This window comes from Panthera tigris, chromosome F3, assembly GCF_018350195.1.
Source record: "Panthera tigris isolate Pti1 chromosome F3, P.tigris_Pti1_mat1.1, whole genome shotgun sequence".
Classification (NCBI taxonomy): Eukaryota; Metazoa; Chordata; class Mammalia; order Carnivora; family Felidae; genus Panthera; species Panthera tigris.
In genome coordinates, this window is record NC_056678.1 from 7,038,295 (window position 1) to 7,057,277 (window position 18,983).

The 18,983-nt window shown below is 40.2% G+C and overlaps 1 protein-coding gene across 11 annotated transcripts in view; it reads right to left on the bottom strand.

Annotated features, from left to right (window-relative positions):
* The window catches only part of SDCCAG8 (SHH signaling and ciliogenesis regulator SDCCAG8), a 251,378-nt gene that overhangs the window by 188,080 nt on the left and 44,315 nt on the right, over positions 1 to 18,983 (bottom strand). For all 11 annotated transcript variants that reach the window (XM_042976936.1, XM_042976940.1, XM_042976937.1 and 8 more), the window contains 2 exons: positions 10,707 to 10,771; positions 7,010 to 7,198 (listed from right to left, as the gene is read on the bottom strand). In XM_042976936.1, coding sequence (XP_042832870.1) covers positions 7,010 to 7,198; positions 10,707 to 10,771 — 254 coding nt within the window. The remainder of the gene's footprint in view (positions 1 to 7,009; positions 7,199 to 10,706; positions 10,772 to 18,983) is intronic.

Sequence of the window (18,983 nt, forward strand, 5' to 3'; positions counted from 1 at the left end):
AGAGAGAGATGCCTAAACTGCACCAGTACAGGAAGCCACTTGAGTAATCTGCAATTATCCACTCAGTCGCTGCATTTTCTGTTTTGCCTCGTCTCAACTCAGCCAGCCCACATCTCAACAGCAAGCACTCGGAATGAACCCAGCTCTGGGCATGTCAGCCCTGTCTTCGACACAATGCCTTGCTTCCGGTCCCGTTCCTATGTCACCTTCTTGATTTAGCTCCCCTTTATCAGCCCCACTCCACTCCTCATGACCTGGCCCTTGGGAGCAGCCAATCCCAGCACCCAGGATAACTACACAGGCAGCTGCAGGCCTGTCCAGAGCTCCCAGTCCGCAGGCCCAGCCCAGAGCCAGGCCTGAGTGCGTCTCTCCCAGTGGGAAGCTGTATAAACACACGTGGCCTATGAGTGTGAACGTGAGATGGCAGCTCTCCGTATCACCCAAGGCCAGAGTTCTGTGAGTGCTTAACCAACACCATGTACGTTATCAAGGAGTTTTCTGAAGCAAAGCAAGCAGTACGGCCTCAATGCTGCTGAGAGAGCAACTAAAGCAGAAGATGAGGCAAGGAGCCTGGGTGTGAGTTCTCAGACCAACTAACAAGATGTGCATGGGGTGTTTAAGGAATGCAGAGCAACAGTGAGAGCAATGAGAACCGAGGGAGTCCCTGAATAATCATGGTCAAATGTTTAAAATAAGGAAAAGAGGGGCGCCTGGGTGGCTCAGTCGGTTAAGCGTCCGACTTCGGCTCAGGTCACGATCTAGCGGTCTGTGAGTTCGAGCCCCGTGATGGGCTCTGTGCTAACAGCTCGGAGCCTGGAGCCTGCTTCGGATTCTGTGTCTCCCCCCTCTCTGCCCCTCCCCCAACTTGTGCACGCTCACTCTCTCTCTCAAAAATAAATAAGCATTAAAAAAAAAAAAAAAAAAAAAAAAAAACCGGGGCGCCTGGGTGTCGTAGTCGGTTAAGCGTCCGACTTCAGCCAGGTCACGATCTCACGGTCCGTGAGTTCGAGCCCCGCGTCAGGCTCTGGGCTGACGGCTCGGAGCCTGGAGCCTGTTTCCGATTCTGTGTCTCCCTCTCTCTCTGCCCCCCCCCCGTTCATGCTCTGTCTCTCTCTGTCCCAAAAATAAATAAAAAACGTTGAAAAAAAAATTAAAAAAAAACACCTTAAAATAAGGTAAAGAGACAGTCTGCTATATAGGCATGAGCTTCCTCTTGAAATATAAAGTGCCTACGAAATGCCTTTAGTTCCTCAGTTATTCCACAGTGAGTACCAGTTTCAAGCATCATTAAGCATCATTAGTCAGTATTATCCCTGTTTTTTAAAAGAAGGTCTAGAAGGCTGACTACAACATCTCCTTGTTCCTCATTTCTGGGAAGTTCCTGCCACGGTCTCTCAAAGCCAACTATACACGACTGTGCCAAGACCCACTCGAAAAATCACAAGCTGGACTAAAGTCCCAGGATAGTACAGTAGTAATTACTTCTCCTTTCTGAGCAGTACGCTGAAACTTCTCCAAGGCACTATCAACTACAGGAAAGAATTTAATATAAAGCAATTCCGTCTTGATTATCATTCGAAGCCGTTTTGATCATTAAGCGAAAAGGAGGGGTTACTTTCCCTCTTACTGACCTCAAGGCATAATGAGGCCTGAGCGAAAGGCAGAAGTTCAGAAACACTACAAAGACTTCAGATCAACTTTTAAGCGTATCCAGTGTCATCAACGGTTGTTAAGTATACTCTCCACAAAAGTCCTCACGGCCCTAACAAAACGCCACAAACAAACTGGTGGTCTGGCCTCCAAGTCATGGCTGATCCTGTTCATTTCCTGGGCTCAAGTCAGTCCTGTGTCATATACCCAATACACTCCGTGCTCACAGATCAACAAAGGAACTGACAGCTGGTGTCACAATGCCACATTTCAAGTAGAGGCCAGGAGGGAAGTCTTGATTTGTCATATTTGGGGATACAAGTTTTGTTGGTTTTTTTTTTGTTTTTTAATTCCATCCTAGAGTCATGCAGGGAATTCTATGATGCAGCTCACTGAGGGTTCAACCTTCTAATTATGCGTGAAACTAGAAATCCAGACCTAAAGAGGGCTGGTCCCTCCTCCAAGTGAGCATAACACTCAATATTCAGCATTCTGCATTAACACATTGAAAGAAGTGGAACACCAGCTTCGGCCAAAGGACTCCTCTAGACAAAGGTTTCATTGACAATAAAAGCAGGGGCCTTCCACTGCACTCTGTTATTAAAGTAGAACAGGAGCCAATGATGTGCTGACAAAGCAGAAAATTGAACGGAGAAGGCTGACATTTATTTTAAAAGGCTAAGAGCTGAAATTTAGGATAGAGACAAAGGAATACAGAACTAAGAATCTAATTTCTAAATGACTGCCAGTCTTGAAATCAATGTAAACATTGTAGCTTCCTCTTAAAATACTTTTCTCATGACCTACAAGGGTAATATGAAAAGCAATAGGGAAAGAAACCCTGCCTTTAATTTTTGGTTTGGTTGTGCTTGACTACTTAAACTCTGCCTCTCTTCATCTGTGTGACTTTGAATATGCTTTTTGCCCTTTTTAAGTTAATTTTTTCATTACATTCTCCCTGAAAAATTCATTACCAATGTGGTTAAAGACCCATTCGACACATACTTTCAATTTCAGTGCCTTCTTCCACCTCTCCAGTGGTCATCACTGTTAAGTACTGAGTGTTTACCCTTTTAAGCCTTTTTCTATGTGTATGTATGAACCTGGAGAAAATATACTGTATGGTTGTGTATGGACTTTTACAAAAATAAAAATACAAATAGTTTTGTATCACATGTGTCTTCTTCATGTATCACATGTGTATCACATGTGTGTTATGTTTTTCCTTCAAAAATCTATTGTGGGGGCGCCTGGGTGGCTCAGTCGGTTGAGCGGCCGACTTCCGCTCAGGTCATGATCTCGTGGTCTGTGAGTTCGAGCCCCGCGTCGGGCTCTGTGCTGACAGCTCAGAGCCTGGAGCCTGTTTCAGATTCTGTGTCTCCCTCTCTCTGACCCTCCCCCGTTCATGCTCTGTCTCTCTCTGTCTCAAAAATAAAAATAAATGTTAAAAAAAAAATTAAAAAAAAAATCTATTGTGGAGCTTAGTCCCACATTAGTACATCTAGATCTATTTCATTCTTTTTTTCTTTTACTGTGCATAACATAATAGATGCAAACCTCTGAAGGATATTTAGTTGTTCACATCCAAAAGAAACACTTTTGGTTTCTTCTGTAGTTTCTATACTCACAACACTTCTGACACCTCGTGTGGGGGTGTCAGATACTGACACTGACCCTGATGCTCAGTGGGGACATTAATTTCCTGGAGTCAGCACAGACCCCACAGGGCAAGGCTCAGCCCCACAAGACTGTCTGCTGGCTTTGGGTGCCACTTTCAAGTCCCGTCTTGTCACCTGTACTTCTGAACAACTGGCCGTAAATCACGCGTTCTCCTGACCCCTTCCTCAGCTTTGATAATTTGCTATGACAGCTCACAGAACTCAGGAAAGTGCTTTACTTACTCTTTCCCATTCATTATAAAGGATACAATTCACTAACAGGTAAATAAATAGAAGGGATGCACAGGGCAAGGTATGTGGGAAGGGGCGTGGGGCTGCCGTGCTCGCTCTGGGCATGCCACCCTCCCAGCACCTTGGTCCCCAACCCGGAAGCCCTCCAAATCCCATGGTTTAGGGTTTTCATGGGGTTCTATAGGTTCTATAGGGGGTTCTATAGGATTGATAAAAACATTACTCATTGGTGATTGAACTCAATCTCTAGTCCCCGCCCATTTCCCAGAGATTGGGGAGTAATCTCTACTCACCAGGATGCTTCCCCTGGCAAGCGGCACACCCGTCCGTACTGGGGTTCCAGAAGTCATCTTATTAACATAAACCCAGGTGTGGTTGAAAGAAGCTTATTAAGAAAAACAAAAGATGTTCCTTTCACCTTTATGTTCCACAGCTATTTCAGGAGCAAGGGACAAAATCCAAACAAAAGATGTTCCTTCTGTTCTTACCATTTTAGGAAATTACAAGGATTTTTTTTTTTAATTTTTTTTTAGTGTTTATTTATTTTTGAGAGAGAGAGAGAGAGATACAGAGCATGAGCCAGGGAGGGGGTAGAAAGAGGGGGAAACACAGAATCCAAAGCAGGCTTTAGGCTCTGAGCTGTCAGCACAGAGCCTGATGTGGGGCTCAAACCCACGGACGGCGAGACCATGACCTGAGCTGAAGTCGGACGCTCAACCGACTGAGCCAACCAGGCACCCCAAGAAATTATAAGGATTTTGGGAGCTATATGCCAGGAACTAGAGATGAAGACCAAAATATGTATTTCTGATCATATCACAATATCACAACACTGTTACAAATAACGCTGTAAAAGCATTCCCTGAAACTACTCCATTTTGCATATCCATATTCCTTGGGGGTGATGTTGAAATACGTAAGACACAACTTAAATATTACTCACTCATAGCCTCACCAGTACCTGTCACTATCAATCTCCTTAATTTTCACCAATTTGATGGGTTGGTTTTGAAAAAGACTCTGTCTTTCCCTGAATGAAAGCAGAGTGAATACCTTCTCCTACGTTGACAGTTTCCTCTTTCATTGCTCACCAATTCCTATTCTTTACGTGCTTTGCCACTGGGTAGTTTGTCCTCTGTGTTTGTTTCAAAGGATGTTCTTTACACATTATACCAACTGTTTGTTATGTAACATGCAAATATTTTCCCCAGTCTTTTAATTTGTATTATTGTATCATAAAAAGTTTCTTTTGGGGGCGCCTGGGTGGCTCAGTCGGTTAAGCATCTGACTTTGGCTCAGGTCATGATCTCATGGCTCGTGTTGGGTTCTTTGCTGTCAGCACGGAGCCTATTTCAGATCCTCTGTCCTCCTCTCTCTCTTCCCCTCCCCCACATGATCGCACGCATGCACACACTCTCTCTCAAAAATAAATAAACGTTTAAAAGGAAAACGCTTTTTTTAAATGAAGTTAAATGTATAACCTTTTTCCTTTATGCCATTCATTTTCCATACCATGCACAGGGCTTTAGCTGAATGCCATGAAAATAATTTTCTACATTTTCTTTTAATATTTTTATAGTCTGAATTAGATCTGGGTCTTTAAACCATCTTGAATTTGTTTTTGTGAAAGAAGTCTCTTTTTTTCAAAAGTAAACAGGAAAAATTTTAACTTATCTGAGTCTCAGTTTCCCTAGCCACAAAATGGAGCTAATAATATTTACCTCACGAATGCTTTACTAAGATTAAAAAAGATTATGTTTTTAAACAGCCTGGCAGAGTCCTTGACATATATAAATGTGTACCACATGGTAGTTGTATCTGAAAATATATTTAATATATATTTAATAAATTTCATAGTTATGTGAAATCTATAAGAATAACTTAACAATATATTTAATAATATAATATAACAAAAAGCAGAACCATCAGCTGAGATCGTAAAACGTATCAGTCAGTCCATACTGGAGAAATTCAGTTTTTATACAAAAACCAACAGGTTAATCACATGTGGAAACCATGGCATTTTGATTCTTTTGGAACAGGAGAGGTACAGAGGAGTTTTAAAATTTATGGAGCATTTATTATCTGGCCTGCCAAATAATAAAAAAACTGGGTTTTTGTGTGTTTTTGTTGTTTTCTGAATTATTCACATCACTGGTAGGAACTGTCTTAAGCAGTGTATGGTATTCTTTTAATGAAACCTCAAAATAACTCTATTAGGTACTTTTATCTCCATTTTAAAAATGGGGAAATTGAGGCATGAGAGGTTCAGTAATTTTCGTGAGGTTACACAGGTAGTTAGTGGTAGAATAGAGTCTAAGTCTCAGCAGCCAGTCTGACTCAAAAGCTAGTGCTCTGGCCCCAAGGCTAAGCGTCCCCGTAAAACCCCCAAATCAGATGCAGAGAAGTAATTTGTCCAAAGGTCAAAACATAGAGTAAAACTGGTCTGACTTTAATGAACAAGTCTTTCCATTCTCCACACCAGTTCCAACAGTAGGATCTCTGACTGTTAAGCAGTAAAGGCCAAAATGCCTGGTCCTGCGAGCAGCAAACACTCATGGAGCGTCTACCACAGGCCAGGTCCTCTGCTAGACGCCAGGCATACAGACAAAAACAGATCACACGTGCTGCCGCCAACATATTATAAAATCATGGAAGACAGGAGCCTAAATCAATTGAAGACCAGGTGGGATGAGGTTGGCCAGAGAATACTTCTCAGAGGTGGTGCTGTTTGAGCTATTTAAATGAGTCTAAACAGACAGGGGTGACCTTGAGCACAGGGAATAAGAACCAACACCACTGGACAGTATTGTAGATAAAAATTCTCAACTGCACAGGATAACCTTTCCACAGGAAAACACCTCCCTGGAATAGTGAAAATAGGACAAAAAGGATATGCACAGAGAACTGTCATATTTCAGCCTAGATGGACTACATGAAAGGTCATTTGTAACTTGTCCTTAGTTGATCTTCAAATATTGATACTGGGACATAGGGAGTCCTTCTTCCAATGCACTGGTAATACTCTTCACTGCAGGCACGAGACAAAGACGTGATAAGAACTCACTCTACCTACACTACAGCACGGAAGTCCAGGACTTGACAACATCAAAAGAGAGCCTCCAAACTCAGTTTTGTTAAAAGTAGTGCTGGATTTGCAGTTATAGACTCAGAGACACGCAGGGAATTGTAAAGATTCCTTACGTCCATTCTCTTACTTCGAGATGAGGCTGAAGCCTAGAGAGGTAAGACCACTCATCCGAAATGACCTGATCGCACAACCCTGGCAGAACCCAGCTATTCTGTCTTCCAGAAAGCTCTGATGAAGGGACCGTTTCCAGTCCATTTCACTCGAAGCTCAGGGTCAATCGCATATGAGACAGCACAGGGATAAAGGGACACAGCGCTCCTTTAAAGATGCAATTCTCCATGTGGAGAAGCACACTTACTTAGTCAGTCTTTCAATGGTCTGCACGTGAACGTTATTATGGGTTTGGGAAAGAACAGCTTCGTGCTGAGCACATTTCAAACACAGGCCACCAACCCAGTTAGAAGTATTCGCAGCGAGGAGAGACTCTTTATGCTTCAGTCGCTCTTTAAGATCTTCACAATTTTTCTGATATTCAGCTAAGTCTTTCCTGAAAATAAGGGAGAGAAAGTTCTAGCAAAATGACCAGGAACATTACTTTCACCTGGAACATCACAGTGGTAACTCCTACTATTGCTGATGGGTGTTTACCTTATGAGGTGCTCTGTATATAATGCATTAATTCTTACCACAACCCTGAACGTAAGCGTGATTATCCTAATTGACACTTCGGATAAAATGAGGCTTGAATATATTAAGTAATTAACCAAAGTTCTTTTAAGATTTTAACACAGATTAGTCTACCTCTTGATACTGGCTCTCATTTCAAAGGATCCCATCTCCATGGCATTATATTACCCACAAACCAAAAGTAAAACTGCGAATACAAATCCTCAACAGTTTCTCTTTATTAATAAAGAGGCAAGGCAATATAACAAAACATCCTTGTATTGAGAGAAATACCCTATTCCAAGTGTTAACCCTTGAAATTTGTAGAGTACCTCAAAAGATTACATAAAGCTCATGGATTTTGTCCATGAGTAATTTATTATTGCCCGTTCTTCCTTAGGAGGAAAAAAAAGAACTTAAAAACAATTATCTAACCACAAAGTTCTATAAAGAGCTATTTCAAAAGAAAGTGGGCTCCTCTCGTCTTTCAGAAAGAAGTTATATAGAATTTACCAGTCATAAGACTTGTAAGTAGAAGCTATTAACTGGAAATATGCAGCCCGATAAAGAAAGGACAGAGGAAATGTGTGTGTGTGTGTGTGTGTGTGTGTGTGTGTGTGTGTGTGTGGTTACTTTGTTTGTTTTAATATATGAGATAGTTCCTGGAAAAGGTTTTGCTCCAAGCTGACTGTTTTAAGAATAAAATGTATGGGTTGTATTCCTACCCCCACCCCTTCTCATAAAGCTTTGGCAAAATCAACTTGGAGAACTGACTTTCCCACTGTATAAAAAAACAAAACAAAACAAAACACGAAACAAAACAAAAAAACCCCACTTCCTAGGTTACAAAGGAGAAAATAGCCCTTAAGTACTTGGACTCCTGAAAGCAGGCACGTGATCTCTGTCTGTGTCAACTCTCTGTTGTCAGTTTCTATTAAATTCAGGGAGCTGTAGCTGCCTTAACTTGCTGTCACAGAGGGGAAGCCAATAATCAAGACACCTGGCTGTCACACGCTACCTCATCTCTGGATGGGGGGGGGGGGGGGAGCTGATTTTGTCCCATGCCCAAGATACTCTTTCCAACACACGTAGTTTTCTGTTTAAGTTCCATGTAGAAAAAGTCTGACTTTCAAAAGGCTTTATAAAAATAACTTTGGAAGCACATTCCAAAGTCAAAGGGTCTGCATTACTCTTTCTGTCAGTTTCAGATTCAAAACACTCAGGTAGATTTGATTACTTGAAATGCCAAAAAAGAAAAAGAAATAGGTACCAAAAAGGTAGAGTTTCTGAGAGTGGTGGTTTTATCTCTTTCTGAAAGAAAATGCCTCTTTAAGTACTCTTAAGTTACACTAAAGGAAAAGACAAAAAAAAAAAAAAAAACAAACAAAACAAAGATGCAGGGAATAAAGTCATTACAAAGTAGTATTTTAATGTAATTAACTATGGCATATTTGACTTCTGAATGAAACAACAGAAGTCACATTTCCATAGTATAGTAACCTAGAAGTATATTAATTTAAACACTGGAGGGAGACTTGGGGTGCCTGGGTGGCTCAGTCAGTTAAGTGTCTTGACTTCAGCTCAGGACATCATCTCGCAGTTCTTGGGTTCAAGCCCCACATTGGGCTCTCTGCTCTCAGCACAGAGCCTGCTTCAGATCCTCTGTCCCCCTCTCTCTCTCTGCCATTCCCCTGCTCACATTCTCTCTCTCTCTCTCTCAAAATAAATAAATAAATGTTAAGAATTTTTTTAAAACTGAAGACTCAATACACTAGACATCAAAATATAATAAAGCAAGATAAAAAGCAAGAATGCAAAAATTAGGCCATTTAAAAAATATTAGGTTTCTTCATGAAAAAAAAATATCTATAGAAATAGGTATATACATAGAGATCAGGATAAGGTTTAAAGGTTTAATACACATAAAAGCGTATTAAAATAAATGAATGATAGTGTGCTTAAAAGCCAGGAGCTCTGGTTCTTAGTATCACTCTACTTACATCTCCAAACAATACATGGCCTGAAAATCTTAAATTTTATTTAAAATTAGACTTATTAAAATTATAAAAAGTATTTTAAATTTTGATTGAAATACATTTCATTACTGCTATTTAAAATAAGCTGTAATGCACAAAAAAATCAATTCCTATTACTTTTTCTACACATAACACATAATAAATCACTGATGGTTAATCTATCATATATAAGTTTTATTGGGATTTTTTTAAAAAAACATGTCAAAAATTACATGAAAACTTATTATATATAAAGAAGTCTAAGGGCACCTGGGTGGCTCAGATGGTTAAGTGTCTGACTTCAGCTCAGGTCATGATCTCGCGGTCCGTGAGCTCGAGCCCCGCTCTGTGCTGACAGCTCAGAGCCTGGAGCCTGCTTTGGATTCTGTGTCTCCCTCTCTCTCTGCCCCTCCCTGACTCACATTCTGTCTCTCTCTGCCTCTCAAAAATAAATAAATAATAATAAAAAAAAAAAAACAGTCTCTCTCTTATCCACAGTTTCACTTTCCACAGCTTAGTTTCCCACCGTCAACCGAGGTCCAGAGCAGATGATCCTCTGGACAGATCATCAGAAGGTCAGTAGTAGCCTAGGCTGTTTCACAACACCTACATCCTTCACCCCCTTCATTGCATCGCACAGGCATTTTAGATCTCACATCATCACAAGAAGGACAATAAGATATTTTGAAAGACCACATTCGCTTAACTGTTATTACAGTGTACTGTTATGGCTGTTCTATTTTATTATGAGTTATTGCTGTTAATCTCTTACTGTGCCTAATCTCTTACTAAATTAAACTTTATCGCAGGTATGTACGTACAGAAAAAAAACAATATGTACAGAGTTCAGTACTGACCAGTTTCAGGCATCCACTGGGGGTCTTGGAACGCATCCCCCATGGAGAAGGGGGTGGAGACGTTCTCTTATTCATCACGTATAGAAAAATACTCAAACTATTATTGTTACAATTTTAAAAATTAGATACAAATACCTATAGAGAAAAAAATACTTTCATGTAATTTTAAAACTAGAAGAATGCTTTATTTTCAGTATTTTATTTTAAAAGCATGGTTTCTATCAGAGCAGCTAGTGTTTCTTATTTGTATAAGAAAACACAAATATTTTTATAACCGATGAAGGCATAAAATTTGTAATTCAGCTCATAGTTCTTTGACATGTGATTTGGAAAAGGCCTTAACAATTTTATGCCCCCTTATCCTTTAATAACCTGAGGATATTTCTTATATACACATAAAATGTCATCAAGTAATTCTTATATTGAGTAAGACTGGCAGGTCAGCAAACATTCAAATATATTTGAAAGATCATTATGCTTTTGATATGATTATTTTAAATGGACAATGATACTTTACCTTAAAAATTTCAATTGAGATTCTAGGACTTCAGTCTTTTCTTCATAAGTAAGTTTCAGCCTCTCCTTTAAAAAACAAAAATGTACATTTTCTCTATGTCCCGTGCTTTACAAACAAGGTTTAATTATTCATATTAAACTCAATTTTTTTTCCTTTTACCCAGGATGAAAATTTTTAAAAATTAAAAAACATTTTCCCTAGTCCACCCCAAATTTTGTATTTTATTGACTATATACCTGCAAAGAACTATCGAGTCATAAAATGGGTATCACTGCCACCCCCCCCCCAATTTTTTTTTTCAAAAATGCATCCATCAGGTCTTACTTTTAAAAGTGTGACTGAGAATGAATACATAAATAAACAAAAGTGTGACTCTGGGAAAAACCGATTATAACCTGTAAGGTCTGTGAGGGCAAGGATCAGATCTTACTAGAATCCCCCACTGTGATTGCTGCATATAGACATAACAATAAATGTGTGTTGTATGAATGATAAAAGCAAAGTTATGAATCACAATAAATGACAGACCAAACTAATAGACTGGCTACAAGGGTCTGTTGGTGTCCCACTATTCTCTCGTTCAGCAAACATTTTTGGGGGTACCTAACATGAAGATGCCTTTAACCTTAAGGAGCTAATCATCTAGTACAGGATAGAAAACACATGGATGGGGGTGCCTGGGTGGCTCAGTAGGTTGAGCATCTGACTTTTGATTTTGGCTCAGGTAATGATCCCAGGATCAGGAGATCGAGCCCCGTGTTAGGGTCCGTGCTGAGCATGGAGCCTGCTTAAGATTCTTCCTTTCTTCGTTTCTTCTTTTCTTTTCTTTCTTTCTTTTTTCTCTCTCTCCCTCTGCCCTTCCCCCACTCATGCATGCTCATACTCACTCTCTAAAAAATATAAATTAAAAACAAGAAAAAGAAAAACACATGGACAATTTCATTTATACATAATTCACTCCAGTGAGGCATACAGAAGGTAAACTGATATCACAGAGGTGGGAACTTGTAATTCAGCTTAAGAGGGGTAGAGAAGACTTCATGGAGGAAGTGCTAACACTTAAAGGATTAATTTCCAACAGAGCAAAAGGCACAGAGAGAAAACATGCTGAATATCTGGGTGGTAAGCAGATCTGTATCCCTACAAATAAAATGCGAGGCGGAAGAATGGATAGAGATGGGTGGAACAGGTGAGAATGTGCCACGAGAAGAATAAATATGCAAGACCTTTACCCAGACAACTCGTGTAGTCTCCATGTAGTAGAGGCATTGGGTGGACACTGAAAACTCTATCAGATTTGATTCTTAAGTCACTCTGAAGTGTGGGAAAACAAAGACCAATGAAGAAGTGCATTACAATTACATCAGGAAGAGATATACACACAAACAAGAGTAATCAAACAGTAAGAAGAGAAAAGAAAGAATTTAATACGGAGCTATATAAAACCGAAATTGACAGAATTTTATAACTGAATAGATAACTGGGGAGAAAAATAACATTAAAAATGATCCTGGGGGGTGGGGAGCCTGGGTGGCTCAGTCAGTTAAGTGTCCAACTCTTGGTTTTGGCTCAGGTCATGATCTCATGGTTTTGTGAGTTCAAAACCATCGAGCTCCATGCTGACAGTGGGGAGCCTGTTTGGGATTCTCAATCTCTCTCCCTCTCTCTCTCTCTCTCTCTCTCTCTGCCCCTCCCCCACTTGCACTCTCTGTCTCTCTCAAAATAAATAAAATAACTTTTTAAAAAAGAAAAAAAACTGTAAAAGGTTATTGACAAAAATTAAAGATGTCCTATATAAATAGAGTAATACATAAGTTGAATGGATTAGATGATATAATATCATAAAGATATCTTTTCTCCCAAGTGACTTATAGCTTAAAGACAATCTCAATCAAGGGATGCCTGGGTGGCTCAGTCGGTCAAGCATCTGACTTCAGCTCAGGTCATGACCTTGCCATTCCTGAGTTCAAGCCCCATGTCGGGCTCTGTGCTGCCAGCTCAGAGCCTGGAGCCCACTTTGGATTCTGTGTCTCTCTCTCTCTTTACCTACCCCCAGCTTGCACTCTGTCTGTCTCTCTCTCAAAGATAAATAAACATTAAAAAAAAATTTTAAATAGACAATCTCAATCAAAACCTCATAATGGCTTTTTGGACTTTGACAAATTAATTCTAAAATGTATTTGGAAGTACAAAAGGCCAGAAGTAAGACATTTTTGGGGACAAAGTACAACGTTGGAAGATGTGGTAAGTAGTCTAATAGGTAGATATACCTACCCTAACAGATAGAGAGCTGTAACAATCAAGAGAGGAGAGGATGGTTGTAGCACAAAGAACAAGGAAATAAAAAACAGAGCCCAGACATCTATGTACACCTGATTTATGACAAAGATTCAGACAAAGGACTGTCTTCAACAAGTGGTTAATGTGTGTGTGTGTGTGTGTGTAGACAACTATATGGGAAAAGAGCAAAAGGTGATCCCCTACACACTACATCAAATACAAAACTAAATTGCAGGTAGATTGAGATTTAAATGTTAAAAGCAAGACTATAAAGTTTCCAGAAGAAAATCTAAGAGAAGTTCTTCATGATCTGGGTCAGGGATACATTTTTTTTTTAATTGTCTATAAGAAACTCACTTTATTTTTATTTTTTTTTATTTTTAAATTTACATCCAAGTTAGTTAGCATATAGTGCAACAAGGATTTCAGGAGTAGATCCCTTAATGCCCCTTACCCATTTAGCCCACCCCCCCTCCCATAACCTCTCCAGTAACCCTCAGTTTGTTCTGCATATTTAAGAGTCTCTTATGTTTTGTTTTCCTCCCTGTTTTTATATTATTTTTCCTTCCCTTCCCTTGTGTCCACCTGTTTTGTGTCTTAAACTCCTCATATGAGTGAAGTCATATGGTATTTGTCTTTCTCTAATTTCGCTTAGCATAATACACTCTAGTTCCAGCCACATAGTTACAAATGAAAAGATTTCATTCTTTTAAATAGGACACAGAAAGCACTAAACAATAAAGGGGATGACATTAAAATTAAGAAATTTTAGTCATGAAGGAAGGAATGAAAAAAATAGAAAGCAAGAGAAAGAAATAAAACTATCAAGACAATTATAAGGCAAGCCACAGAGTGGGAAAATATATTTACAACAGATAGAACCAACAAAGGGCTTGTATCCAGAATACATAAAGAAGTTCAAAAAAACAATGTCGGATAACTCAAAATAATGAGTAGGTATTGAACACGCACCTCACAAGAGGAGCACACCAATAAGTACGTGAAAAGTATTTAATCTCATGCATAATCAGGGAAATGCAGGTGAAAACCACAAGGACATAGCACTACAAGCCCACCAGAAAAACTGACAATACAACGTGTTGGGGGGATATGGAGCAAAGGTATCACTCCTATGCTGCTGTAGAAGTGTGAACTGATAAAAACCACCCCAAAGCTCAACTTAACCACTCAGTTTGAACAGCTATATACCCCTAAGACCAATAATTCCACTCCAAGATATACACCTGACATAAATGTGTGCCATGTACGCCAATAGATCAATCTTAAAGAATGTTCAGGGATGCCTTGAGTGGCTCAGCCGGTTGAACATCTGACTTTTGATTTTGGCTCAAGTCATGACGCCATGGTTGTGGGGTCGAGCCCCGCCTCCAGCTCCGTGATGACTGTGAAGCCTGCTTAAGATTCTCATTCTCTCTCTCTCTCTCTCTCTCTCTCTCTCTCTCTCCTGCCCCTCTCTTGCTTGCACGCGCTCTCTCTAATAAAAAATTTTAAATAAGTTAGATTCTCTTTCTCTCCCCCTCTGTCCCTCCCCTGCTCATACTCTCTCTCTCTCTCACTCTCCCTCTCTCTAAAATAGATAGATGGAGAGGCGCCTGGGTGGCTCAGTCGGTTGAGCGTCCGACTTCAGCTCAGGTCATGATCTCGCGGTCCGTGAGTTCAAGCCCCGCATCAGGCTTTGTGCTAACAGCTCAGAGCCTGGAGCCTGTTTCGGATTCTGTGTCTCCTTCTCTCTCTGACCCTCCCCCATTCATGCTCTGTCTCTCCCTGTCTCAAAAATAAACGTTAAAAAAAATTTAAAAATAAAATAAAATAAAATAGATGGATGGATGTATAGATAGAAATAAGGAAAGAAAGGAAAGGAAAGGAAAGGAAAGGAAAGGAAAGGAAAGGAAGAAAGAAAGAAAGAAAGAAAGAAAGAAAGAAAGAAAGAAAGAAAGAGTTAGTCCATAGCAGCAACATTTACAATAGCCCCAAACTGGAAACAACACAAAAACCCATCAACTGAGGAATGGATAAATGAATTATAGTGTATTTACACAGTAGACCCACCCTGAAAATGAACAAATGTCTGCCACATGTAACAATGTGTATGAATCTAACAAACATAATGTCAAACAAAATAAGTCAGACACAAAAAATTATATACTGTGTGACCCAATTTTTACAGTGTTTAAAAAGTCAGGTAGACATCAACTAGAGCGTCCAGAGATCTTGCTTCGGCAATTTTCATAAGTCAAGATAGTGATTAGCTCTAAGGGAATGATGGGGCAGTGACTAGGAGGGGGCACAGAGAGAGGGTGCTCATTAGAACAAAATCATGAAGCTGCACATTTTTGTTTTGTACACTTTTAAAAATTTTTATCTATTTATTTTGAAAGAGAGAGAGAGAGTGTGCAAGGAGGGGAGGAGCAGAGAGAGAGAGAGAGAGAGAGAGAGAGATAGAGAATCCCAAGCTGCGAGCACATAGCCCAACACGGGGCTCAGTCCCACAAACTGTGAGATTGTGACCTGAGCCAAAATTGAGAGTCAGATGTTTAACCAACTGAGCCACCCAGACGCCCCTGTTTTGTGCATTTTTCTGAGCGTATGTGAAATTGGGCCATTAGACAAGTAAAGGGGGATGACATGAGCATTATACGTATCATAATTAGAATGCTGCCACAAAGTTCAGGAAGAGGAGGACTGATTGGTGCAGGTCACTGATGACCTTGAAAAGAACAAGTTGAGGCCAACGGGAGGTATCGGCTCCACCGACGTATGTTAAAGAGACAGGAGGAGGGGAGAAGTGGTGACATGAATGTGGACAACTGTTTGGGAAAGTGTTGGTATGCAGGGGAGCAATCGTTGAGTGATAGTTCGAAGGGAGCACAGGATCCAGAGAGTATATTTTGTACTTGCTTCAAGATGGGAGCTAGTAGAGCACATGTTCTCCTGAGAAAAACCCAGTAAAGAGGGAGGAAAGATGCAAGAGCAAGAGAAGATCAGTACAAGAGCAAAACCCTTGAAAACAGCGAGGAGGATCAGGACACAGGGCACACAGACATGGGGACTGCAGTTTGCCACAGACTGGCTAAGAAACGAATTTACAGCAATTGTGAACACGACACTGAGAGGAGATGTAAGAGAGACATTAATTCTTTTTTTTAAGTTTATTCACTTATTTTGAGAGAGAGAGAGTGCAAGTGCTCACGTGCATGAGCAGGGGAGGGACGGAAAGAGAGGGAGACAGAGAATTCCAAGCAGGCTCCGCACTGTCAGCACAGAGACCAACAATGGGACTTGATCCCACAAACCGTGAGATCATGACCTGAGCTGAAATCGAGTGAGACACACAACCGACTGAGCCACCTAGGTGCCCCAAGAGAGAAACTAATTCTAATGTGGGAGAAGGAGGAGGGGAAGTGTGTAATCAAGGAAGGTAGAACGGGAGGGGGCATCTGAACACAGCCTTGTAGGCAGGAAGTATTTCGGTGGGCAGAAGTTAAGGAGGAAAGTTTAGGTCAGGATATCTGCATAAACCACAGCCAGTGATGCAAACAGAAATGGGTAGGGGCACCTGGGTGGCTCAGTCAGTTAAGTGTCTGACTTCAGCTCAGGTCATGATCTCACAACTCTGTGCCGGGCTCTGTGCTGACAGCTCGGAGCCTGGAGCCTGCTTCAGATTCTGTGTCTCCCTCTCTCTCTCCCCCTCCCCCATCATGCTCTCTCTCTCTCTCTCTCTCTCCCCCAAAACTAAATAAATATTAAAAAAAAAATTTTTTTTTAAATAAATGGAAGTGGGTAATAAGTTTATGACGTAGGAAGTAGTGAGGGGTCTGTATGTCTACAGTAATGTTTGGGAGACTGACAGAAATGAGTCCAGAAAGGGAGCTTGAACCAAACTGTGGACAGCTTGGGAGATGGGTCTTTATCCTGTGGGCATTAAATAGTTTCATAGATTATTCAGCTGGGAAGAAAATACAATTTACGTAATCTTTCATTTTGTTTAAAAAAAAAAAAAAAACTCTTTCCAAAATAGTAGAATAAAGCTTGGGTCAGGGGCTGAGAAAGGAGAGGGAGTTTAGAGCCATATGAGCCCTCAGAATACTCTAACAATAATACCTAGAGATGATAACGAGAGCTGGACTATATAATCCATCCTATCTCCCCCTGGAGTCCTCCATTTACAGTGTCATTTTTACATTTTCATCATCATTAATCAATTCTGCACATCAAATTTAATGCAAATAAGATTTCAAGCAAGAGGAAAAAGAAAGGCCTGTTACAACATCAAAAGATTTGAAAGTATCATTTGATCTGAAAATAAAATTATTTGAGACTCTGGGAAGTGAGGACATTCAAAACCAGCTACGTATATGAGGGAATTTAGAAAGCCTTCCCTGGGAAGATACACGCTCGGGCCTGAGAAGACCTTAAGCTTTCACTCCAGCTGATCTCTAGGCTGAGAGCAAGCCCAGCTACACGCTGAAGGAAGAAATGCCCCAGCACAGAACCAATCCACAAAGACTGGCAGAGGTGGCTCTTCTTTCTGGGCTTTCTAGGCGTATGTGGTTTTGGTGGTTGTTGGCTTACTTGTTTTAGCTCCTGGCATTCACGGAAATCTATCAAGCATTAGTGGAACATGAGCTAACGAAACAGAGTTCAGTGATCACACACAACAAGGAACAGTCTACAAAAATAAATTGGAAAAGTCTCGAAACAAAAAGACGATACAACCTTCAACAATAAAAGAAGCAGAAAACCATGGGGAAAATGGGGGATTGGATTTCCAGAGTCATCACAGTATAACAGTTCATTCCAATGTCCAGTTTTCAACCACAAAAAAAAAAAAAAAAAAAAAAAAAAAAAGCATACAAAGAAGCAGGAAAATATGACCTACTCAGAGGCATAGAATAAATAAATAATAAACAAACAAACAAACAAACAAACAAATAAATCTACAGAAACCACCCTTAAAAAAATCTAAAGGCACCAGGACTACTAGAAAAAAAATTTAAAACAATAATCTTAAATGTGCCCAAAGAGCTAAAAGGAAACATGGCCAATGTCCAAAGAACTACAAGCAGTAAGGAAGACACTGTACACCTGAAACTAATATAGCACTTCGTGCTGACTAACTGGAATGAAAATAAAACTTTTAAAAAAGTAAGAAAACAAAGTATAAAAGGAACCAAACAAAAGTCCCAGAGCTGGAAGGTACGATAACCAAAATGAAAAATTCACGAAAGGTATGGAAGGGCACATGTGAGCAGCAGAACAAAGAATCAGAAAACTTGAAGACAGGACAGACGAAATGATGGAGTCTGAGGAGCAGAAAGAAAAAAGAGTGAAGAATTACCATAGGATCCAGCAATTCCATTTCTGGTTATATACCCAAGGGAAATGAAAGTCGGGGCAAAAACAGATACTTGTGTACTGATGTTCAGCTTCATTCACAAGAGCCAAAAGGTGGTAACAAACGAAACTTTAATCAACAAATGAATGGATAAACAAAGTGTGGTATAGACATAAATGGAATATGACTCACCCTGAAAAAGGAAATTCTGCTACATGATACACCGCCGATGAACCCTGAAAACATGCTCGATGAAACATGCCAGAAACAAAAGGACCAATATTGTTTGATTCTGCATATGTCAGGTACCTAGACTAGGCAAATTCATAAAGACAGAGAGAGAAGAAGACAGAGACAGAAGACAAAGACAGAGACAGAAGAGGTTGCCAGGGGTTAGGAGAGAGGAGAATGGAAGTTTTATTTAATGGGTACATAGTTTTTTGATTTTTTGTTTTTTATTTTTTATGTATTTATTCTGAGAGAGACAGAGAAAGCATGAGTCAGGGCGGGACAGAGAGAGAAAGAGAGAGACAGAGAGAGAGAGCAAGAGCGAGAGAGAGAGAGAGAAAGGATCCCAAACAGATTCCTCAATGCCAGCACAGAGCCCAACTTAGGACTCGAATTCACGAAACCACAAGATC